This window comes from Aricia agestis, chromosome 5 (assembly GCF_905147365.1).
Source record: "Aricia agestis chromosome 5, ilAriAges1.1, whole genome shotgun sequence".
Lineage (NCBI taxonomy): Eukaryota > Metazoa > Arthropoda > Insecta > Lepidoptera > Lycaenidae > Aricia > Aricia agestis.
The window spans coordinates 18,281,319-18,306,889 of record NC_056410.1 but is presented as its reverse complement, the minus strand read 5'-3'; the positions used below and the strand labels follow the sequence as shown (position 1 = coordinate 18,306,889).

At 36.7% G+C, this 25,571-nt stretch overlaps 1 protein-coding gene across 1 annotated transcript; it reads left to right on the top strand.

Moving 5' to 3' along the window:
* The first annotated feature begins 867 nt into the window (after positions 1 to 867).
* On the top strand, positions 868 to 5,217 carry LOC121726879 (max-like protein X). Its single transcript, XM_042114511.1, has 5 exons — positions 868 to 1,081; positions 1,153 to 1,229; positions 1,917 to 2,027; positions 2,662 to 2,859; positions 4,765 to 5,217. The coding sequence occupies exons 1-5, from the start codon at positions 1,006 to 1,008 to the stop codon at positions 4,930 to 4,932; spliced, it is 630 nt and encodes a 209-aa protein (XP_041970445.1). The 5' UTR covers positions 868 to 1,005; the 3' UTR covers positions 4,933 to 5,217.
* Positions 5,218 to 25,571: the final 20,354 nt, after the last annotated feature.

Here is a 25,571-nt window from a genome sequence, read left to right as displayed (position 1 = left end):
ACTGTGAAATAAAATTTATATCATTCGTTCATTCAGCTAGTTAAAATCTATGGTTATCGTCTATGGTTTGCAAATTTTTTTATATCTTATTTTTATAAAATATTATTTAAATTTTATTAACAATTTTAGTAAACATTTTTCTTATTTTATTATATTATTACGTGCACATGTTAGGTCTTTAGCCTCTAACACAAATCACAATGAAATATGAATAGCTTAACTGCTTTAACCTCTTCACACAGCACACCCAAACGACCACCGCCCACCGATGGTTCATGGTCGCTATTTTGTACTGCGCTATCTGAGGAATAATAATTATTAATATTATTTTTATTCATAACTGCTTTAATCGAGCATAGACACTAAAGTGAATGAAAATGAGGGATGACTGGATGACTGGATAAATGATAATAATAGCTGATGACGACGATAGTGAAACATTTTGAAGCAAGTAATTGGAACGAAGTTCCTTATCACGCGTTGCGAAAGGGTGCTAGACGGAAAAAGTTATAACGACGTGACACAAAAGTGTCAGTATATTACAACTAGAGCAAAAATGCTATAGTTGTAAGCCGTGCGGTAGTGCGTGTTTCTCTATCTCTCTTTTTATATATAGCTTCGTTCTATCCGGGTGTCCCTTGACAACATTCAAGTTTTTATTTTACAAAACAGCGTTTTCGATTAGTTCACCGGCTATCACCGGGCGCCCGCACCACGCCGTTAGATTCATTAACGAAAAACGTTTGACTCCAAATTCCTTGGTCTATGGGTTTCCCACTTCCCTCAAAGATCTGTTTCTCTTTTTCATTCTTTTGTCAAAAGGAACGAATGTCATAAACTGTCAAGACTCAAGTGTCAGCACTCATGTGTCAACTGTCGGCTGTCAATTGAAAAGTAGGAAAATCTTGTTCGTAAGTAAAATCTAGATTTATCTCATAGTTCCAATAACTTTTGCTATGATTACGGCGTAATTTATTGTATGAAAGTGCAATAAAACAGCGCACAATGTACCCACGGTGTGGCAGTAGCGGTTCCATCCAGAACGTACACCGCACTCCTTCGTCGTCGAATCATAACTCAGGTCTGTAAATAATGCACATTATTCAATAATAACACTGGCCTTCTTTATTACTTAATATTATAATGTTATAGAAGACGAAGACGACAGTGGTGATAACAAAGCTTCGGCGTTGAGTTTTAAAGAGCGACGTAGAGAGGCCCATACCCAGGTATGTTTGTTTTCATAATTATATTTATTTATCAATCAAATACAAGGTTACCCTTCCAACCTCACTTCGCGAATGTTATCCTATTACCATGTGTTTATTATGCTCTGTAAATGTGGCTTTGTAAGGGCAACTTTTGTAAAAGATACTTGTGACTGAAACTTACCTAAAAGTATGATAATTATATGACGTATATCTGCCACAGGCTCTACTAGTCTAGAAAATAAATAGACTATTAAAAGACACTATTAATGCTTTAACTCCCAAGTAGGCACATTCAACTGCGATAACAATTATAGATTTCCATGAATCCACGATTGAGGGATTATTTTATCAACTGAGGAGCTGGCAAACAGAACCGGGCTAATGAGAAAAAAATGTACACAATGGCTAAAAAACTAATATCATCTATTTCAGTTGTAGTAACTACTACTGAACTTATTCGGTTTTGTTTCAAAATGGACATTTTAAAGACTTTTTAACCGGTTTTGATTGAAAATATTAACAGGGATTGGTTCAGATGGGTCAAGAGAAGATGATTTGAAAAAAAAATTACTTTTGCACTGTGGTGGACTTGTCCGGTTTTGTTCGCCAGCTCTTGTCTTATTTCCCATTTTTACCCAATTTTGCCGAAGCAAACCGGAAGGATAATTCAATTACTGATTATGACAATCCTAATGTATTTTATAGGCTGAACAAAAAAGAAGAGATGCTATTAAGAAGGGTTATGACTCACTCCAGGAGCTGGTACCAACCTGCCAGCAGACTGATGCCTCAGGATACAAACCAAGTAAAGCTGCAGTAAGTAAATAATGAAACAGTTTTCTTTTTATTATTTCATAATACATTTGAATAGCTAAACCACAAACTTTTGTTGCTATTGATTTTTGACTCTAGTTAGTCCAAGAGGAAGTGTAATTATTTTAGCAGTCTATGCATTTTTAAAAAATATTTTAGAAATGCATAGACTGTCCCGTCCGGACTAGACCGAAATTTTAGGGGTCCCCATAGGTGTCCTATGCATGTGGGGTATCTATGGATAGGTCTTTAAAAATCATATTGAGGTTTCTAATATCATTTTTTTCTGACCTGAATAGTTTGCGAGAGATACTCTTCCAAAGTGGTATACATGACTATAAAACCTACCAACGAAAATTGGTTTGAACGAAATCTAGCAAGTAGTTTTTTTATGTCATAAATGGTAAACCTTAATTTAACTTCCATTGAATCAACTGAAATATAAAAATAAATCGAAATCCTTTTAATTTCATAGAAATAAACCTTATTGCTGCTGCGGAACCGTTCATGGGCGAGTCCAACTCGCACTTGGCCGCTTTTTAATGCATAATTTCTTCCATCCTTGCTATTATGTTTTGTTAGTGACTGCTTAAAACATCTTTACATAATTCTTTTACTATTACAAAACTTATTACAGGTTCTCCAGAAGTCCATAGACTACATCCAATATCTGCTGCAACAGCGGAGACGTCAGGAGGAGGAGAGGAATGCTCTGAGGAAGGATGTAGTGGCCTTGAGGATAATGCAGGCCAACTATGAACAGATTGTGAAGGCCCAGCATTCTGTGCCAGGCCACAGCGAGCAGAGGTTGACAGATCAGGATAAATTCCAAATAGTAAGTTGATTTCAACTTTTTAACTTTGTTATGATACCTTATTACCTTAAATAAAACTGTACTATACAGGTACTATACTCAAATCGCGGAATGGGGATTGTCCATTTTTTTTAAATTTTGCTCATTACAAAAACATAAATACGTTTAACCTTTGTTTGACCTTCAATGGCGTTAAATTAGCAATAAATTCGGCCAACATTACGTTTCGAACTTTTGGTAAGCTTCTCGTATCAGCTTTCACATAATGAGAACTTGCATTTGACGAACCAGCCATTATAAATAAGATTGAAAGGAAATCCATACTAATATTATAAATGCGAAAGTATCTCTGTCTGTCTGTCTGTCTCGCTTTCACGCCAAAACTACTGAACCATTTCATTTTTTTATATTAAACTTTATATTTTATGCCAAATTTTAAAGCTTATTTAGCCCTCCAATTACACAACTTTACCCATAAACTATTTATCATTGATAGATTTAAGGTTACGTCACTGCACAGATAAAGTACTGAGTTATTTAATACCGTAGAATAGATACAACAATCGAAAAAAATCGAAACTTAAATGAAAGATGATACCACGTCTTATAGGAAGACTTTTGAGCAAGCGTCAGCGCGATGTAGAAACGGCGCCATCTATTATGAATTGTTGGAACTAACTTAATTTGAACAAATTTACGCATTTTCACCCCCTTACAACCCTTTTTTCCAGTAAAAAAGTAGCCTATGTCCTTTCTCAGGATTTAGACTATCTGTATACAAAATTTAATTACAATCGGTTCGGTAGTTTTGGCGTTTGGCGTGAAAGCGAGATTGACAGACAGACAGACAGACAGAGATACTTTTGGCGTTTGGCGTGAAAGCGAGACTGACAGACAGACAGACAGAGATACTTTCACATTTATAATATTAGTATAGATTATGTGCACACTGCACAGCTGTTTTTGGGTATTTTGATTAATTAAGGGCCGCGCTACACCGGAATGGCAGCGGCGAGGCGAGCACTTTCAGCGCTGCCATTCCGGTGTAGCGCGGCCCTAAGAAGGGTACCACATACCAGGGTTTTAAAAAGTTTTTAAATTTGACACAAATTTTGTTGACACCGCGCGCTTTAAACTAAAGTCCACGCGGACGAAGTCGCGAACAACAGCTAGTTTAAAACATATGCAGAGGTCAATTGGCGGCCGATGATGACGTCAGAGCGAAACTTTAAAAATTTATTGAGAAAAAACTAGCCAATGAATTTCAAAATTATTTAATTTATATTCTTAAAATACCCTATTTTAACGAAAAAAATATAAAAAGTACATGTGATTTTTTTTGGACAATGCCCATTCTGTCTGTAGCGGTCATTGACCATTGACTCCCTGTCAATAAACTTGTCATTTTCTATAGAATCCTCGATTCACAATGAAGTGACAGATGTTTCTAGTCTAAGGGTGATGTCGTATTTTGCATACACGATATGAATATCACTTCAATCTCATAACATATGAAGAGGTAACCAAGACATTTTCCGATGAAAATATAATGTTTATTTACAAGAATTCAACTTTATTTTTAAGTTAACAATGCAGTGCGAGTATTTTTCACATAGCTCCTAGACTAGAAAGGTCAATGACCGCTGGTGCCACCTTAAATTGTCCAGACTATAAAATGTCTTAACATTAAGCATAATATAGTTTTATGTCTTTACAGTTCTGGTAAAACCTTCCTAAAATAATGATTAATTATTTGTTGTAAATGTGTTTGGTTGATATGCTAATGTGAAAAACATACAATCAATATTCAGAAATGGATTTCTATGTATTTAGAAGCAATAAGCACTGATACATTGTTTTTAATATATTTTAAATAATTTTGCAATAAGCGATTCTAAATACTTCTTTCAAGCTATTTTCATTCAGTTTCAGGCTATAATGGACAAGCTGTTTGAGTCCTTTGAGTCGGTGCCCACCAACAATTTCGCCGAGTTCTCAGCTGGTGTGTTCAATTGGCTCGAGGAGTACTGTAAGCCACAATCCTTGAGGACTTTAGTGCATGGTGTGTTACGTGAACAGAACTATACTCCTTAATTTGACTAGTTTATATAGTGCCTTTTTGTAGCGGTGCAATAGCGATACTTTTGCGCGTTTGCATCGCTCGCTAGCCGTGTGTCCTAGCAAATGGGCGCTCATTCAGTCGCGTTGTAAACGTGATTAGCGGTCACAGAACACATCAACTCGGAAAGGGATCGTCACTGTCTCGCCTTCGCCTCGCCATCAACCAGGCGTCAACCTAACGTATGCACGTAAAGGACGCTATCATAAAAATGATTACAAAAATTAGCAGGTCAGTACGAAAACCGACGTTAAGGACATTAAAATAACATTCAATATCAGCGCGTCCTGTACAGTGGCGGTTACGACGCTCGCCGCGTTCTTGATAGGGTGAAAATGTATGAAGAAAGAGAGTGTTTCTTATTTTTTAGCTTTTATTATTTGTAGTTATTTTTCTTAAAAATGGAAATGTTATTTATTTTTATATAAAATATTTAGCTATTCGTACAGGGGACTAAATAAGCAACATTTTTTTGCATATTTATTTTCCTTAGTTCAGTGTATTTAGCTATAATGGTACCTAATCAAACCCCATTTTTTTATCTTTTGCGATTATTGGTATGGTTAAAACGTATTTATGTGAAAATTTTGTATGCGGGTATAAAAATTTTATGGTGTAGACGTGGAGATCTTTCATTTGAAACCAAAATATCCTCGCAGTGTGACTCCTAATTCTTTAAAATGGTACCTGAAAATCGCTGATATTTGTGAAAAAATGTGATAGCGTCCTTAACAAAGCGTATCAGTAGCGCCTGTACGTCAACTCGGCTACGGCTAGGCGACGCCTCGCTTACGGCTCACCGACCGCTGTCCCCTTCCGAGGCGAGGCGATTACGTTACGGTTCCTCTTAGTGTGCGTTGCAGTACTCCCTACTGATATAATACAAACAATATTGAACGGCTCGAGACGATACGGTGTACATCCCTTTCCGAGTTGATATATGTGCTGTGACGTTGTTTAACGTCACGAATCAGTTACGTCATAACCTGTGAACTTTTGAAGAAAACGAAGGCCTTCCCTCCGTTTTCTTCGCGCTGTCACAATGATATTCTATGTTACTAACGTAACGGTCGCGCGTTTGCATCGCTACAGTTGCGCCTTGCAAATGCGACAAAAAATATTGGTAGCGCGTTTTGCGTACGCGCGATTTCATCGCTACAAAAAGTCGCCGTGTGCTAGGGCCCATACCCCTTACTAAAATATTTACACAGTGGATAATTTTTATTGCTTTCTTTGTCTGTGGCCTATAGGCCTCCCCCAACCTTCTCCAGCCTTCTCAATCCATGGCTTTGTCAATCCAATCTTGTCTGTGAATGACCTTACATAACGTATCAGATAAAAGTAGATTAAATAATTTATCCATTGTGTAAATATTATTTATATTTATGGGTTTAGTCACAAGTGATAAAAACTTAAGAATACCTTCTGTAAGTAAGTTAATTTCTTAAATAACATTTACAAACTGTTCAGTGGCGCTAGTATTTTGTAGCCCACAAAATGATTTTTCCTATGATAGTAATTACATGTTTTGTAAATAATTCTTTTTCTTTTTGTGCAATTACTCTTGTGCCTTCTCTGTGCCATTCAGATAAAAAATAGTGCCTTATTCATAATCAAAGTTGCTAGTTTAAAATGTTTAGAATTCTTTTTTTACATATAGCACCGCTTCCGGGTAGAACATTTTTTTGTGATTACTATCAAGCAAATTTTTCGTGAGTAGTTTCATTTTGATAAGACGAACAAAAATTTCCCCTGCAAAAAATCTCGAAAGTGGTAGCTAACAGAGATATCAGATAAAGGATTTAATATTAATTCAATTTGATGGTCCTAGAAAATGGATTGTTCTATTTGTAGGACAATGTTGCTCTTAAATTATATAACTAATTACCTATCAATATACAAAAAAATCTGCTGGTAATATTTCCGTTTTAGGGTTCTGTAATCTATAAGTACGTGTAAGCTACCACTTTCGAGATTTTTCGCAGAGGAAATTGTTGTTCGTCTTATCAAAATGAAGTTACTCACGAAAAATTAGCTTGATAGTAATCAAAAAGAAATTGTTCTCCCACCTAGCACCTGTACTAATAGAGTTTGTGAATAAATATAGAAAACTAAACAGTAAACCTAAAGAGTTAAAGCCGCAAAAATGTGTCCAAAATCTGTTAAAACAATTGAGTGTTGCCGTGCATCGTCTAAACTTCGACACGGTTTTGTGTGCGTGCGACTAGACGTATGCGAATTATAATTGCATAAGTTGATATAAAATGCTATGCCATAGCTTTAGGCTTTACCGCGGCAGTCCCCGAGTGCCACACGTATTTTTTGTTGTCTGATACGTCGGGCAAGTTGTTTAACAGACAAGGACAAAATGTTGTGTAAAATTTATAATTAGCTATGGTATTTAAAGGGGTTATAATATACAACATATCAACAGATAAATATTGTAAGTAAACCTATTTTATAGGTATATGATATTAGTTATTAATTACAGATTTATACTTTTGAAAGTGATTTTTATATTTTAATTATTCTTAAATCATAATAACTAGCCATTTGACCGAGCAAACAATGAAAATGACATTTTCTACAAATGATTCCTAGCTAGATCGATTTATCGCCCCCGAAACTCCTCTCTCCGAAACTCTCAAAAAGCCCTTTCATTTGATATCCATATTGTAGGACTGCATAGAAAATAACTATTTCGCCATCTTGGATGTTCGGCCATATTGGATTTAGAGTGATGTCACATACTATATCGTGCATTGTCATCCAAACTAAACGTGTATGCAAAATTTCAGCTCAATCGGTTACATATATCTACTTCAAAATTGAGTTGCAAAATTTCACCCGAACATACATACTTACATACATACAGAGCAAGTTAAATAAAAGCTTTTAATAAACTATATCTCGAACCACAAAACAAAACTTTGAGAAGTGCGATTGTATCTTTGTGCAAAAACTTTAATTTTATGATGAATTCGCAGGGTTTTTATCATAAAGTTAATATACCTAGCGGAATAGAGAAACAAAGGCCTGAGCAAGAGAGATGTCACTATCAGTAACACTGCGTGGTAAAAAGAGACGTGTGATACATGACAGCAGCACTCTTTTTTTGACGTTCAGTCGGCACGTGCCGCACGTTTACAATTTAATCTCATAGAAATCATGTTCTATCATGCTTGTGTAAGTGTATACGTACACATATTTTTACACACAGATGAAACCAATTTCGGTTTCGTTTGACAGCTCGAGATTGTTGCTCTATTCCGCTAGGTATATTAACATTATGGTTTTTATAGTAAGTTGTTTCTTAATAGATTTAATTTCATTTGGAAAAATATATTTGTAATAAGCAGCACACATTTGACTGTGGTAATATATTGACATGGATTGCCTTATTGCCCTTAGGGCCTTTCCACGTGTCGGCTTCCCTGCGTTTGCTGAGCGTTCAACTTGCGTTTGTATCGATACAAACGTGCGTAAAAAACGTCGTGTGGAAGGGCCCTTAAAATATGTAAAAGTTGGTATAAATTAAATAGTTATTATAAATAATCAAAGGTACCTCTTTCATAATATCAATTAAAAACAAGCTTACCTTTCAATATTATTCAAATTCAAATTCTTCAAATTCTTTTGTTTTTATTTTCAAAATTTCTTGAAATAATTCCTTTTCCAAGTTGTGACTTTGTATGCCTTTGTGATTATTTATAAATAAAAAATATAAATTGTTATTGTTAGTACGTAATTACGTTATTTCTATTTTACTAGATGTAATTTAGTTTAATTGTACCTAAATCTATAATGGGCATATTACAATTGTTGCAATTTAATTAAATGAAATTAAGTGATGTTATAGCTTCAGTTTTCTTCGAGTTATCCTCCTCAGTCCTCACTTATAGTAATTATGTACTTATTATAAAATGTATGTAGGTAAGTTCTACCAAAGAAATTGATGGCGATGGTGAATCTACATAATTTATTTCGAAAGTGATGTCGGCACTTGGCTGGGCTTGATATAACCCGACCAAATTCCGTGGGTCCGCTTTAAATGCCTATGAATCAATATCTTTGATAAGTACTTGTACAAGATTGATATAGTTAATGCTAAAATTGACTGTTTCGTTAGTTACTACTTATATCAGATCAAAAACTTAGGCCCGTATAAATAGTCAGTACTTAAGATGCGACCCGGTCTCAAGACGCCGTTCGGCTCTGTGATTGGTCCAAATTTTGACAGCCAACCAAGCATCTTGAGTACTGACTATTTATACTGGCCTGGACCAATCACAGAGCCGCACCGCGTCTTGAGACCGGGTCGCATCTTAAGTACTGACTATTTATACCGGCCTTAATATTCGCCTCACCTCCACGATGGTAGCGAAACAGCCAAGCCATACATACTTACTGATATGTAGAATTTGTTTGAGTTAGGGTCGATAGAGTTAGGCCGCGTAGATTTAGAAGCTTAGCTCTACGTTTGATCTGATATGTCTTTTTCACAGGGCAAACCTTGGTTGTCGAGGTAACATTAACCATGAAATGTTTTTGGTGGGATTAATGAAAAAGAAAACTCATTTTCAAGATTTTATTATAAAAACACGTAAGGTTTTTCTACGTCATAGCGTAGATAAGGAACATTAGTCTTATGGATGGGTTTTATCTGTATAGGTTAAAGTTTACATTATAAACAAAACCTTAAACTTAGCATACAATATAAGTCCGGTCGTTGGACAGAGAGAAACTTTGTCTCTTTCACTCCAGCACGAAGTTAATGCTAAAAGACAGAGATAGCAATATTTTTGTGAGAGTAAAAGTGACAGCAGTACCTATCTAGGCTTCTTTTTTTTTAATTTCTATCCCTTTCTATCCGCCCTTTTACCCAGGTAGGTACTTTAACAGGTAACTATGTAGTTTCTTAGAAAATTATAAACTGACTAGATTCCAGAAAATAATAATTAACCTAACAACAAAATACAAGATTACAACAGTCTGTTTACAAGATATTTACATTTTTTTATAAAATAAGGGGGCAAACGAGCAAACGGGTCACCTGATGGAAAGCGACTACCGTCGCCCCTGGACACTCGCTACAACAGAAGAGCTGCAGGTGCGTTGCCGGCCTCGTACTCTAAAAAGAGCTTGATATCAGTTTACATTATATTTCATATTCGTTTTGAATATGTTTTACAGATATTTCACAAGGAGTAAAAATTCCTTACTTTTTTTTACTATAACATCTTTCAGCAATCATTCTTTTCACACATAGCCAGTGACGGATTAACCCTTAATCAAATTAAGCAATTGCCTAGAGCATCACTTCTGAAGGGGCACCAAAAGAAGAACAAAAAATCCGTAATAGGGCATCACGTCTCACTCTCACATCACCAAAAACCTAACCAAAAAAGTTTCTAGGAAAAAACGAATGTTTTAGGCGGTAAAGGTTTAAACTTTAAACCTTTACCGGTCTTTAAACTTTAAAGACCGATTCTAGTTGTCACTTGTCATACGGATAGGGGGGCCCACAAGTGTGGATTGCTTAGGGCATCAAGTAGTCTTAATCCGTCACTGCACATAGCATGTATTTAAATTAGTTACATTAGAAGAACTTACACATGGTTTTACCATAAAATAAATAATTTAACAGTAAATCATAGTATGTCATCGTCATCATTATACTACCTACCGCATCGGTCACACTGCGTTAGCATTCTTTATAGTTTGTGGGTCACGGTTCACACTCACACATGTTAGTGATTTCAGATCACAGAGAACTTTTATATTGTTTCAGATCATGTTGCATGCACATAATTTGTCTCTTTTGCACGAATTTCACGATTGATAGACACAACTTAATGCAATTTCACTATTGTTTTACTGATCTTTTTAAACTCTTTCACTCTCCGTAGGCTGTGACAGCAACGTGACGTCACCCATAGGATAGCTCTCTGTCCTTCTCGCGCATCCCATATGCTTCTGTCTCTCTCTAGCGGTGCCACAGCACAGTCTTTTCAGTACGCAAGCGTAGCACATAAGGAGGGATAGCATGAGCAGTAGTCCTATAATAACAGTCACTACGAGGAGTATTCTCAACTCCCCGTTTGCATCGATGGCGGGAGAATTCCGGCCCATGGTTGAAGAGTTGTTCACCTGAAACAAAGTTAAGAAATGAAACTTCAAAGTAGAGTTTAAATAATGTTCGGATGGGCGACAAAATTCAGTTTCGTTCAAAATTCCGTTTGTAATAGAATCGTGTGTGCTCGATAATTTAGACTTTAGCCCGGCCGCACATTATTCGAAATTTCTGATCAGAAGAAATCGGACGCCCGCCGGAACGCACTCTGTTCATACATTTTATTGTAGACCCCGCACACTATCAGAATTTCTTACGTGTCAAAATGTATGAGCGGGGCGGGGCCTCCGAATTTTTCTGATCAGAAATTCGGATAATGTGCGGCCGGGCTAACAGCCGCACTCAGAGACGTATTTACATAATATCTTTGTCAGAAAATCCTTTTAAGAAAAAATGTATCCCAAAAACGAACATGTTTTCAACGGTCGAATTGAGAAACCTTCTCCTTTTTGGAGTCAGTTTAAAAGGCTTCTGAAGTGTGCTATATGAGCTATATATAGGTCTACCAGAATCTGATGGCAAAAAGTGAGAAAAATTAAATTAAGAAATTTAAAAAACCCCCCGCCAAACAACTTTAAAAGTAATGAAATAATATTTACTGCCTTCAAGTACAAATAATTCCTAACTTGTGTAAAGTAATATTTTAGTCCATAATTGTTGTCACGGTGTGTCGGGGGACCGCTAAGTAAACTACAACCTACAACCGCCAAGTCGCTGATTATCTCGATTTAGTTCGCTGTGAATTGATCCTTAAACTTGTTATGTGAAATCAAACATAGTACATTAGCGGTCCCCCGACACACCTTGACAACAATAATTATGGACTAAAATATTACTTTACACAAGTTAGGAATTATTTGAACTTGAAGGCAGTAAATATTATTTCATTACTTTTTAAGGTTGTTTGGCGGCGTTTTTTAAATTTCTTAATTTAATTTTATTTCATACTTTTTAAACTTGTGTTGGCTATAGTGCAAAATATTAATTCCTATCAACAGAATCATATTCTCATGATTACCATTTATCAATGTCCTTTTCGATAAGGCCGTTAATATGAGCCCAAACATGAAACCTCCACTTTGGGTTCATACGAAGCTCGGTTCCTATAGAACCCAGGTGATGCTGCAGTAGCAGCATGTAAATATTTAGTGTTTATCTACTTCTTACTGGTTGTCGCAATCAAAATGAGCCCAAACACGAAACCTCTGCTCTAAGTTGGCGAGGAGTTGGATATCCTATTGATTACCAGGTGATGCTGCAACATCAGGTCAACTTTCCATTATTATGTGTATACGTATATTGTATATTCCCAACTAGAATGAAATATAAAACCCATCAAACGACTACAAGTTGCTAAGGGCTTTTCAAGAACCAGATAAACCCTGATTGTCCAGTACTGAGCAGGCTGATGATGATGAATTATAGCTAAGAACACTCTCAATCATGTCAGCTTTCAAACAAAAAAAAAAACAAGATTAAAATCGGTCCACCCGTTTTGACGCTACGATGCCACGGACAAAATATACACACACAGCCAAACAGACAGACATGTCAAACTTATAAAGTTATAACACCCCTCTTTTTTGTAGGGGGTTAAAAATAAATTGACTCTAGCAATACCGGGGTAATTGGAATAAAACATTTTGATCCTTTTTTTCTTATAGCGGCTGATTCTCTGTGTTAAATATGCAAACATAAAAATTTATCCAATGATCAAGGATATTTTTTGAAAATCTGCTGTCAAAATTGCCATTAGATTCTGGTAGACCTATATATGTACCTATATTATAGGTCTACCATCTATTATATTATGAGTTATGACGTAAAAATTCTGGACGCAAATTTTTTTATCCCTCGTACAAACTATTTTCATGACGCGGCTATCTACATATTAATATGCTGAAATCGTTCGTGTGGAATTTGAAGTTGTTTGTTATGAATAAGTTATAACTTCTTCTAATGAGGTATTGTCAAATTAGAAATTAAGCATGCTTTTCTGAAACAACACAACAAATAATTAGTATTACTTAATGATATATAATGATTTTCCTTATACCTCGACCCTCGTAACTAGGATCTAATAAACCGTAAACAAGTTTTTTTCTGAGTTTCTTATAAAATCCTATTAAAGATAAACTACAAGTATGAAGTAACATATTTATTAATACTAGAGATCGCCCAATGGTCGAAATTCGACCTTAATTTCGACGACATTAGGACTACTACCTATATTTAAAAAAAAATATTGACGTTTTTTTTATTGAAAAATATTCAATAAAAAAAACTATAATCCATTTTCAATTTGTCATCTTGTTGTCAACAGACTTCAACCATAAATAAGAGTATAATTCGTACGTATAGGCTTGTCACTCAAAAATCTGTCATTTCTCATGTGTGTGTGTTGTAGTGTGTGTAATGTTTTATTTGTTAAAAAAATGTATGATAAAAGCATAGACATAATATATACTGTCGTAGATAAAAGCATAATTTCAAAATAATATTAGTTCGATACACTTCTTCACCATATAAACTATAACTGTGCAAAATTTCATGCACCTACGTTTCCCCATTTTTCGTAAAAAGGGTTACAAAGTATTTCGTTCGCGTATTAATATTATATAATTCTATCTCTATTATGACATTGCGATATAAGTTTATCAGATATCGCTCGTATAAAGTTTAATAAGAGGCCCTTCTATTAGGGTTAGCGATCCCTCAAACTTCTGACAAATGTTACGTGTGCTATGGTGTGAGTATTATTAGGGTAATATTGTACTAGGCTAAAAATATTGAATATTTAAATTTATTATAAAGGTGATACAGGTTTATAAATTTTGTAACACAACGTATTAAAAGCATAGACTAAGGGTTAGTAATTTAAACTAAGAAACCAGTTCATATGTAATTATGAAAATTCCTATATAATATACTCACTTACTACGATGGCTCAGCGACCTATAATATACATTATGTATTTAAAATTGAACTTTATTAATTGCACCAGTTTTAAGACCGATGCCGCGATACGCGCAACCCAAACTTTACGACTCAAAACTTAATCTTTTACAAGGTCGATATGTCTTTTAAAATCTAGTATTTTACAAAATATGTAATACTAGACGTTTTCCCGTTTTTTTTTCACATTTTCCGCTGTCTAATTGATCACTGAGTAAATGGTATGCCTACTTGCCTAGCCGCGTAGTTTACTAAGTGTCCATGATTCATTTATTTAAAGGGGGTAAAAAATTAAGTACCTAATTTTATTTCATAATTATAATGAGAATCGAGTACCGAGTACTCTCCATAAGTATTGAACATGTCTAACCAGTCACCATTAATACTGTATAGTGGCTTGGCCTTCCTCGATAAATGAGCTTAGATCTAACACTGAAAGAATTTTTTAAATAGGACCATTAGTTCCTGAGATTAGCGCGTTCAAACAAACAAATAAACTCTTCCGTTTTATAGTATTAGTCTATTATATTACTGAGGGCCTGTTTCATCGCTTTCTGATAAAGTGCCGAATAGGTTATTCACAACTTTTTTGACAGATTCTCCATACTTCATCTGTCAAGTTAAGTGGTAGATAGCCTATTCGGCACTTATAAGAAAGTGGAGAAACAGGCCCTTAGAATAATATATTAGTACTTATATTGATAAATTTCCTGTAATCGACAACCCTATTCCGTGGTCGTCATGTGACGGTTATTAGTCGTAAAGCGATCTGGAACACGATCACAACCGCCGATATATCATCCCCAAAGGTTACACGACACGCGATATAATCAACCCCGATTCCCACTCACTTTTTCATACGATTTTCTATTTCTATCACTCTTACATACTCTTTCGTACGGCTTTCTATTTCTGTCTCTTTTACTTACTTTTTCACACAGTTTTCTATTTCTATCACTCTTACATAAGTAATATATTTTTATACGATTTTCTTTAGTCACGTTCTGGATATGAATATTATGATAAATTAAAAGTACGTTTATAATGAAAAGTGTATTTAAAGAAAAAGTCGGGATCACTATTTAAAAGTTATCAATATTTTCATGATAGATGGTCGATATAGCGGACAGAACCTGCTGTTACAACGGTTTTGTTTAATGAAATAAGGGGGCAAACGAGCAAACGGACCACCTGATGGAAAGCAACTTCCGTCGCCCATGGACACTCGCTACATCAGAAGAGCTGCAGGTGCGTTGCCGGCCTTTTAAGAGGGAATAGGGTAATAGGGGAGGGTAGGGAAGGGAATAGGGGAGGTTAGGGAAGGAAATAGGAGAGGGTAGGGAAGGGAAAAGGGTAGGGGATTGGGCCTCCGGTAAACTCATTCACTGAGCGAAACACAGCGCAAGTGCTGTTTCACGACGGTTTTCTGTGAGCCCGTGGTATTTCTCCGGTCGAGCCGGCCCATTCGTGCCGAAGCATGGCTCTCCCACGTCAGCCTATTACCGGGTACCTATTTTTCCATTCTAATAAACCACACGGTGTGTATACACGTAATTGTATCCTTGTCTGATATGTAAGAAAGGTGACTTGAGAATTTACAGATAGAACAGTCTGTCAACATATTTGTTTGTGGACAAATCTTTTTAGTACTTATTAAGGGGTTAATGTTTCAACCCCATATATCTTTTAAGCTTATCTTACTACCCTCGTTTCGACCCGTCATCGGCTCGCTTTTACAAAATCTAAACGTTCCTTCTCTAGCACAATATTTATATGCACGTCCCGCCATTCCGACAGGATGAAATACAAGCAACTAAATTAAACTCCCAGTCAGTGTAGTTTCAGTAAGTTGAAGAATTTCTGGAAACGATCCAGTTGTCCTAGAAATTAACAATCGCATACAAATTAAATGTTAGCAAAAGTTTAGTGTGACACAGTTTTCGGCTTTTGAAAGATAACGAGTATAAAGAATGAAGAAAAGTTACTTGAAAGTTAAACACAATTTGCGTCTTTAAGAAACCTACAACGAGTATTAACGATGAAGAAATTAAATAAAAAAGTTAATAAAGAATAGTTAATGTACCTACCTATCTTTAATTTCAACTAAGAGTTTGAGACCCACAACGTACAAATCCAAAAAGTATGCGTTTGCACTAGGAGTCTGGAAATAACAAAGTGACCGCATCGACTGCAAACGCGAATTTTATACGAAACTCTTTACACCTGAAAACATACGCAATTCCATAGCGCTGTTTTATGACTTACAAATGATGAAATACACTAGATCAAAATCGGTCCACCCGTTTGTATGTTACGATGCCACGGACATACATTTTTTTTTTTTTTATGAAATAAGGGGGCAAACGAGCAAACGGGTCACCTGATGGAAAGCAACTTCCGTCGCCCATGGACACTCGCAGCATCAGAAGAGCTGCAAGTGCTTTGCCGGCCTTTTAAGAGGGAATAGGGTAATAGGGGAGGGTAGGGAAGGGAAGGGAAAAGTTGAGGGTAGGGAAGGGAATAGGGTAGGGGTTAGGGGATTGGGCCTCCGGTAAACTCACTCACTCGGCGAAACACAGCGCAAGCGCTGTTTCACGCCGGTTTTCTGTATTCACATATAGAGGTAGACATTAGACACGACACTCATAACACCCCTCTTTTTCGCCGGGTGTTAATTTAAATAGTTGACCTTGAATACACCACGTAAATATCTTTACTAGTTACTAGTACTGTAGAGGGGTTGAGTTAAGACTTTAGATTTTCCGTTCCATAATTAACTTAGCTAATTTTGGTAAACTGAAAATAGCTAATAACCATAACACATTTGGCGTCACTCTGCACATTGTTTGCATATACTGAGCTATTCGTGTCTTTATTGCTACAACTATACTGTGCTAGTAGTTCCTGATTTACTGAGCTAGCTTGCCAGCGCTCGACATTACATGCAATGTTCATATTTCATACGAATGTGTAAATTGTAAATGATGCCTAAATGTTGTGTAGCAGATAATAAATAATAATACATTGGAAGTAAGCCAGCCCCTAGACCATCAATTGTATTGTCAATATCACGCTTCAATTTTATTGAACAGTTTATTTGACAATTAAATTGGAGGCATACGATGTTCAATATCAACCCTAGACCACAATAGACATAACTACCAGTACTTCGACTGCAAAGAAACGGACAGGTTTCAATATCTGTCAATTTCGTCGGGTTTCACTAGGATTATGAACGGATTGTGCCTCGCGCTGGCTGATATAATTTATTTTTAAATATTTAAAATAAAGATTTCAAAATTGAATTCTGACAATTTTAATAGCATGTGCCAAAACACAAACAACAATATGACCAAAGAGGAACACGTCCATCGAATATGTCATATTTTTGAATTCGTAACAACCCTAGCGACGATTTTCGTCATAATACGTCAAATTTAAAAACATCAACATCAGTTCTAAGTCGGCATACTCTATCATTCTGTCTACTCTGCCTAGACTGTCAATAATATTACGCAATACGTCATAATGCGCGATAAAATTGTTCGTACAGGGGCCCGCTAAGATTCAGGTCAATTGAAACTATCTTCTGATTTGTACGCTCATTATTTAGAACGGTCCAAAAAATTAAATTATGTACTCCGATTTTTAATCAGATAATCTTCTAACTGTATTAGAATGTTTTTATACTTAAGAACACACATTTTATTACCAAACAAATTGAAAACATTGGTAAAATAAAATAATAAACTGCTGCAATGTCTGAATGCTTGGTTCTACGAAATCTCGTAGAGGCTCTACGGGTCTACGAAATTTGATAACTTTTAAAAGGATTTAACAGTATGCGTCTTTTTTGTAATTGAATTAAAAATATATCCTCCCCTTCCTTTATATGACAAACAGTTAAGCATTGTTTTGCGTTGAGCTTTAGATAGGTATAAAGATATATTTTTAAATAATAATATCTATGGACGCATAACACCACGTTAGTTTGGCCCCGTGCTAAGTACCTGAAGGACTTGTGTTGCAGGTACCAGACAACGGAAATATATTTAATACTTTTATACTATAATATTATATTTATTTATTATATACGTGGGAGAGCCATGCTTCGGCACGAATAGGCCGGCTCGACCGGAGAAATACCACGTTAACACAGAATACCGGCGTGAAACAGCGCTTGCGCTGTGTTTCGCTGAGTGAGTGAGTTTACCGGAGGCCCAATCCCCTACCCTATTCCCTTCCCTACCCTCCCCTATTCCCTTCCCTTCCCTACCCTCTCCTTTTACCCTATTCCCTCTTAAAAGGTCGGCAACGCACCTGCAGCTCTTCTGATGCTGTGAGTGTCCATGGGCGACGGAAGTTGCTTTCCATCAGGTGACCCGTTTGCTCGTTTGCCCCCTTATTTCATAAAAAAAAATATTTAAGATTTTTATTATATGAAACACCTATTTAATACACATCCATGACCCAGGAACCTTTTTTTAAACTTTTTGTTCCGTCGGCGGGATTCAAACCCGCGACTCCCAGCTTGAGCGGTAGCTGTTGATAAACAGCCCATCAACTGAGCCACAGAGAGATCTATGCAACGGAAATAATAAGTCGAAAAAAGGTTTCAGAGCAATGAAGTTGCAAGTTCTAGTAGCAATAAAAGAAAACACGTAACTGTGGACTTTAGTTTGGATTAAAGTACTTTTATTCCCAACTCCCAAGGTACCTAATACTACCAATTAATTTTAAGTTTGTTCTGTACACAGAAGTTTCTGGTTTTCTTTACTTACTGTTTGATGTGATTGGTTCTCATATTGAGGGATTTTCCCGTATACTTTATTGAAAGAAACCTTTTTATATACGCAAAGTCTTCACCTTTATATTCCACCACATATTTTCAGTTGATTTCTGTGGGGAAATGTCGAAGTAAAGAGTTAGAAACAGGTAAATGGAAAATTGATTTATTTTCTGTATTAGTAATTTTCCTTAGAAGTTAACCTAAACGCTCAAGGTAACTTGTAAGCATTAATAACTCCCACGCCGTTTTCGGTGACGGTGCCCGTTACATTGAAACCAAGCCAGTTACGCTGGAGTAATTTTATAGTGCCCAAGTGTGTGCGCAGTACACAAGAGCACTCTCTATTCCTTTAATCTCATAACCCAGTGGGACATAAGACCGATATGGGAGCCCCTTAAATATTTATTTTATTAAAATATTGTTATTAATTATTAAAGAAAAATACTAATGCTAAGTACCTACTCACATGCGGTTTTGCTCGAAAGTTTTGCTCCAAATCGAGCAATAACCACCGTGTGGACCGCAAAACTGACAGCTCGAAGGCTCGCTTCGAGCCGGCTCGATGGAATTAAATATGTCAAATATGTCATTTCCTTCGATTCGGAGTAAAACTATCGAGCAAAACCGTATGTGAGTATTTAGCATATTAAGTGTTTTGTGAATATTTTAAGTGCCCACGTGTAGCCGTTATGGCTCATTTTCATTGGTCGTTAACTCGTTCGTTATACAGCATGCGGGCAGTCCCCGAAGCCGAGATAACGACCAATGAAAGTTACAAGTCGATACGTGTTCGTTACACCGCCTGCGGGGATTGCCCGCATGCTTTATACCGACCTTGATATCGACCAATGAAATTCATCGGTCGATATACAGCTTGCGGGACGCGAGTTGCCACGTTTCCGACAGTTCCCAATGGCCGCCATACTACTGCAAAGGAGATTTTTTTTAATTTGTACCACCCTGAAACTTTTTTTAACAGTTCCCTGTATGATCATAAGTAGAAGTCTGATAATGCCATACCTGTGGGAGGTCGTGAATGTGAACAATATTTTTTCAAAATCCTAATATTTCATTCGTAATTCGAACGATTTGTAACAGTATGGCACTAATTTTTCTGTAAGTTTGAGGTTTAACAAAATATATAAATACAAAGTTTCAAACACCTAGGTGGCGGCAATCTTGTCAAAGCAGATGTTATGTTGTATAATATTCTGCGGCTCCCATCGCTCGAAAGATTTCTCAAGATGTCTTCCACCCCATAGTTATAGTATGGTTACATACTTTTTTTAAGGTTGAATTATATCTAAATGAACCGAATACAATGATGCCTAAGGGTCTAAACACACTAGGCTGAATTACGCCGGCGTAATTTACTCAAAAAACCAATTTACCCAAAACTTTTTCTCTTCTCCTTCAGTGACGCCAATAGTTTCTTCTTCAATAAATCACAGGCAGTCAAAATTGCTCCGCGTAACATCAATTGTTGTTCCATGGCAAGAACGTCTGTAACTGGCGACGAACACAGAGGTTCTCCCCAGCTCTGCGGGCCTTATCGACTAATGAAAACGGTTCCCCGAATGCGGGCCCTGTGGCACGCGTTCCAGAAATCTCCCGCACCCCGCATGCGGGCCCTATCGACTAATGAAAACGGTTCCCCGAATGCGGGCCCTGTGGCACGCGTTCCAGAAATCTCCCGCACCCCACATGCGGGCCCTATCGACTAATGAAAACGGTTCCCCGAATGCGGGCCCTGTGGCATGCGTTTCAGAAATCTCCCGCACCCCGCATGCGGGCCCTATCGACCAATGAAAATGAGCCATTATTGATATAAAGCAAAAAGCCCCCCTTAAATATTTTATTTATTTTGTTTTTAGTATTTGTTGTTATAGCGGCAACAGAAATACATAATCCCTGAAAATTTCAACTCTCTAGCTATCGCCGTTCTTGAGATACAGACAGACGGACAGACAGACATCGAAGGCTTAGTAATAGGGTCCCGTTTTTACCCTTTGGGTACGGAACCCTAATAATTAATTAACATTACATTTTTCCATAAAAAAACTATTCAAATGTAAATAAATTCGTATCCATATTAAATTTCATCTGAAGTCATTGAACAGTTTATGCGTAAAAAGGTTGCAGACAGGCGGACACTCGCTTTCGCATTTAGTAATATTAGCTAATAGCTATTATGTAAAATGTACAATATAATTTTAGTGAACAAAACGTATTCTTGGTTAGTAGTAATAAGACATCAAAGGGTATGGAAAATCAAGTAAATTCAACACGACGCTTTCCAGTAATTACGATATAGAATTAGATCTTAATGGTACATGTAGCAAGTTTATACATAGAAGCTAACAATAGGAAATACCTATAAGAACACACAAGACAACATAATATTATATAAAACTTGACTGATAAATAAAAGTAAACCAGAATATTCTCGATCTCGTCAGCTCAAATACAAACAAATCAAAATCTTTCTTTCCGTTTGAGAGCTACGTTGAGTATACTTATAGTAGTACTGTCAACTGTGTTAGTCTGGGCGTTGCAATAACTTCGGCGTAGATACGAGCTTTTTTGTTTTACTTACACTACACATTATTTTAAATTACAAAACATTAATAATAGTATTTATATTCCTGCTAAATTATGTTTCCATAAATCTTTCACATTCCTTAAAAGCTATCATTACTTATTTTAACAAAAAACAACAAGCAGTGGTGTTATTTTTCACGTGCTCGATGGAAGAGGCGTCTGTGATACTTTAAGAGCTGCTCTATTAGTGAATATAAACAAAAAGTTTGTTGCCCCTGAGTTGTAAAGGAAACTTTTGTAATTCCATAATTTAATTTATTACATACGTTATTTGTATTTTAATTTTATTATTATATAACCATTCACAGAAAAAGATAGCGTCCCACTGTTAACCCCAATTAGAAAAGAGCGGTGTTTGACGTTTCTGACTGTCTGTCTGTATGTGGCTGTTTTTCGCATCGTGTTTTTCAAACGAGCAGACCGGTTTTGATCTAGTTTTTTTTATGAAATAAGGGGCCAAACGAGCAAACGGGTCACCTGATGGAAAGCAACTACCGTCGGCCATGGACACTCGCAACATCAGAAGAGCTGCAGGTGCGTTGCCGGCCTTTTAAGAGGGAATACGCTCTCTTCTTGAAGGTTTGCAGGTCGTATAGGTCCGGAAAAACTGTTGGTGACAGTTCGTTCCAGAGTTTTACAGTGCGCGGCAGAAAGTTACCCGAAAAACGCACGGTGGAAGACTGCCACTCATCAAGGTGATGAGGACGGATGGTATATTTTTCGCATGGCTCGATGGCGAAAAGTTGCAGGAGGTATGATTCCGCACCATTCCTCAGAGCACTCCCCGTGATACAACCGATAGAGCAGGGTCTCTCAGACTTTCAGCTCAAAAGGTCACGTGTGTCGCCGATAACAGTTTTGTATGTGGTTTTTTCCTAATATTGTAATGGTATAATTTTTCTTTAGTGACTTTAATTTCAACACGTTGATATATTAGTTACATTTAAAATTTACCTTGAATGCATCAAATGCATAAAACCTGGCGTGACAGGAAGATTTCGCTAAGAACCAAGACGAAACTTGTGCACACGCTCATATTCTCCATCTTACTTTATGGATCCGAGACAAGGACTCTGAAGTAAAACTCTGGAACGAACTGTCACCAGCAGTTTTTCCGGACCTATACGACCTGCAAACCTTCAAGAAAAGAGCGTATTCCCTCTTAAAAGGCCGGCAACGCACCTGCAGCTCTTCTGATGTTGCGAGTGTCCATGGCCGACGGTAGTTGCTTTCCATCAGGTGAACCGTTTGCTCGTTTGGCCCTCTATTTCATAAAAAAAACTAGATCAAAACCGGTCTGCTCGTTTGAAAAATACGATGCGAAAAACAGCCACACACAGACAGACAGTCAGAAACGTCAAACACCGCTCTTTTCTAATTGGGGTTAACAGTGGGACGCTATCTTTTTCTGTGAAAGTTTATATAATTTCATTTATTAAATTATAAATCTTTCATTTATAAAATACCTAAACATTACAAATAACGTACGTAATAAATTCAATTATGGAATTACAAAACTCAAAAGTATTTTTACGAATGTTCTAAGTCCAGTTAGTCGAGAAGCAAACAATTTTAAATGGAAAACTTTTGGGTCCGCTTTTGTACGAAATTTTCTTTTGTGCTTTTAATATCGAGGTAATTGAATAAGTCGTAGTTGTTTAGTCTTTTGACGTAGCATTAGGAGTTTTGTTTGCTATTTATGAAATGATCATAATAATATATTTTATTGTTTTATTCATTTACGGTTGTAGGTACTGTGTGTGATTAGAATGTTAAATTTTAAATACTTTCTTATAAAATCTAATCTCTACCTTGTCAGTAATAATAGAATCTACACTTTGTATGTAACAGAGTGTGTTTTGTTTTTGTCAGTTTTTCTAACGTAACGGACATGAATAAAAATATCTACAACCGAACATAGAACCTCTTCCTTTTTGGAAGTCGATAAAATACCTTAATAACTATAACGACGTATGTATACACTTCCTTTTTCAAAAAGTCATTAAAGTCCTTTGCTTCGAATTGTGCTCTTGCTTGCCATCATGCTCTCTTGGTTGCATAAATATGCCAACCAATTATTTATGTAAACTAAATGCGTTGAAATTATGAAATTGTTATAAATAGACTTTATCATAAACAAAACAGAATGTAATGAATTATAAGTGAACTCTGGGCGGGTTTTGTTTATATCTCAAATCTTGCGTAGTAGCTGCCGAGAGAAACATTATGCTCGGTCATAAGTCATAACTCAAGACAACGAACTTTGAGGTCATCATCATTATCAAATATGTGTATATCATCAAAAATTCGTGTCGTGGCTGACGTGCTATTCGACCACAACGCGTTGTGATAATCAAAAAAAGCCATGACGCGTTGGTTTCAACGAAACCAGGCCAGTTATGCAGTAGTAATTTTATAGTGCCCAAGTGTGTGCGCAATACACAAGAGCACTCTGGTTTCAATGAAACCAGACCAGTTACGCAGGAGTAATTTTATAGTGCCCAAGTGTGTGCGCAATACACAAGTGCACTATTATTTACTCTCATAACCCAATGGAGCGGAAGACCGACATGACTGGTCCGGTGCAAGACCGATTTTATACACGCGCACACACTTGGGCACTATAAAATTACTCCTGCGTAACCGGCCTGGAGCCAGAGTGCTGGCCTGGTTTAATTGAAACCAGAGTGCTCTTGTGTATTGCGCACACACTTGCGTCAGATGGGCATGTAAAAAGTCTGTCCTGCGCCTGATCTCTCGTCAGTCGTCCCATTGGGTTATGAGAGTAAAGAAAGAGAGTGGGTGTGCTCTTGTGTACTGCACACACACTTGGGCCCTATAAATTAACTCCTGCGTAACTGCCCTGGTTTCAGAATGCGTCGTGGCCGTTTTCATTAGGGCTATAACACGAATTCGCATCGTGGCTGTTTTTAAATGCTTAGAACGCGTCGTGGCTTTTCTCGATTACCACAACGCGTTGTGGTCGAATGGCACGTCAGCCACGACACGAATTTCGCTATGTGGTATTTCTGTGATTACCAGATAAGGGTGAATTTCGCGTCGTGGCCGTTTCACTATGACCACAACGCGTTTTGACCCATTTTTTCGCTCACTGAGCGTTTTCGGTCTTTGAGCGTAACATATATACCTACTTGTTAAATAAATATGTTAAAGGTACGGTACTCGTATTCGAATTTCTATTTTTTTCTGTATTATTCTGCTAGTATGCAAATCCGTCGCGCCATAATTCGTTTATCACTCGGGAACTGTCCATTAAAAAAAAATATCTTATGTCCTTTCCCGGGACTCAAAGTATCGCTATACCAAGTTTCAGCAAAATCGGTTCATCGGTTGGGCGTGAAAAGATAACAAACAAACGGACTTTCACATTTATATTTATATACTATTACTGCCAGTTACTTTGGCAATAAGTAGCAGTACCTAAAGCAACATCAATCGATTTCACCTTTGACATTTATAGCACCAAACCGCAATCTAATTAAACTTAAGATTAAATCCCATACGAGAAGACCTCTAAACTCGAAATTAATCTTGATTAAGATATTAATCTTAATTAAACTAAATGGGAACTTCATTAAGTAATATGACGATTTCGTATCATCGTCGCCCAGGAGACTATCGCGGTGCCATCGATCTGTTTGATAGCGATTCGTATGTTGATTAGAGGTAGTTAGGTAGTTTCAGTGAAATTGATTACTAAAATAAAATAAAATATCTTTTCATTAAAGGTAGGTATTATGAATACATTTTTGGGACGTCGGAAAACTTACGTCGAAACATCGATGCCTACCACCGATTCAGGGACTAGCCCGGCGAAAAGAACCGGCGTAAGAAACTCGCACGGGGCCATCGTAAATGCCGGAAATATCATCTACATCTTTCATACCGGGCGTATTTGGGGCGTACCTGGCCCAACACGTCTCTCTAGCCATTCAGCGCGGTAACGCGGCCAGTGTGATGGGGACATTTGAGCACGGTACGCTGCGGGGTGGCCTTTTTGATTAAGATTTTTAGTTTTTCTTTTTTTTTTAATCTAATTATTATCATTGTTAAATTATTTTTATTTAAGTTTCTGTAGATTATTGTTATTGTTAATTTTATATTCTGAATAGTGT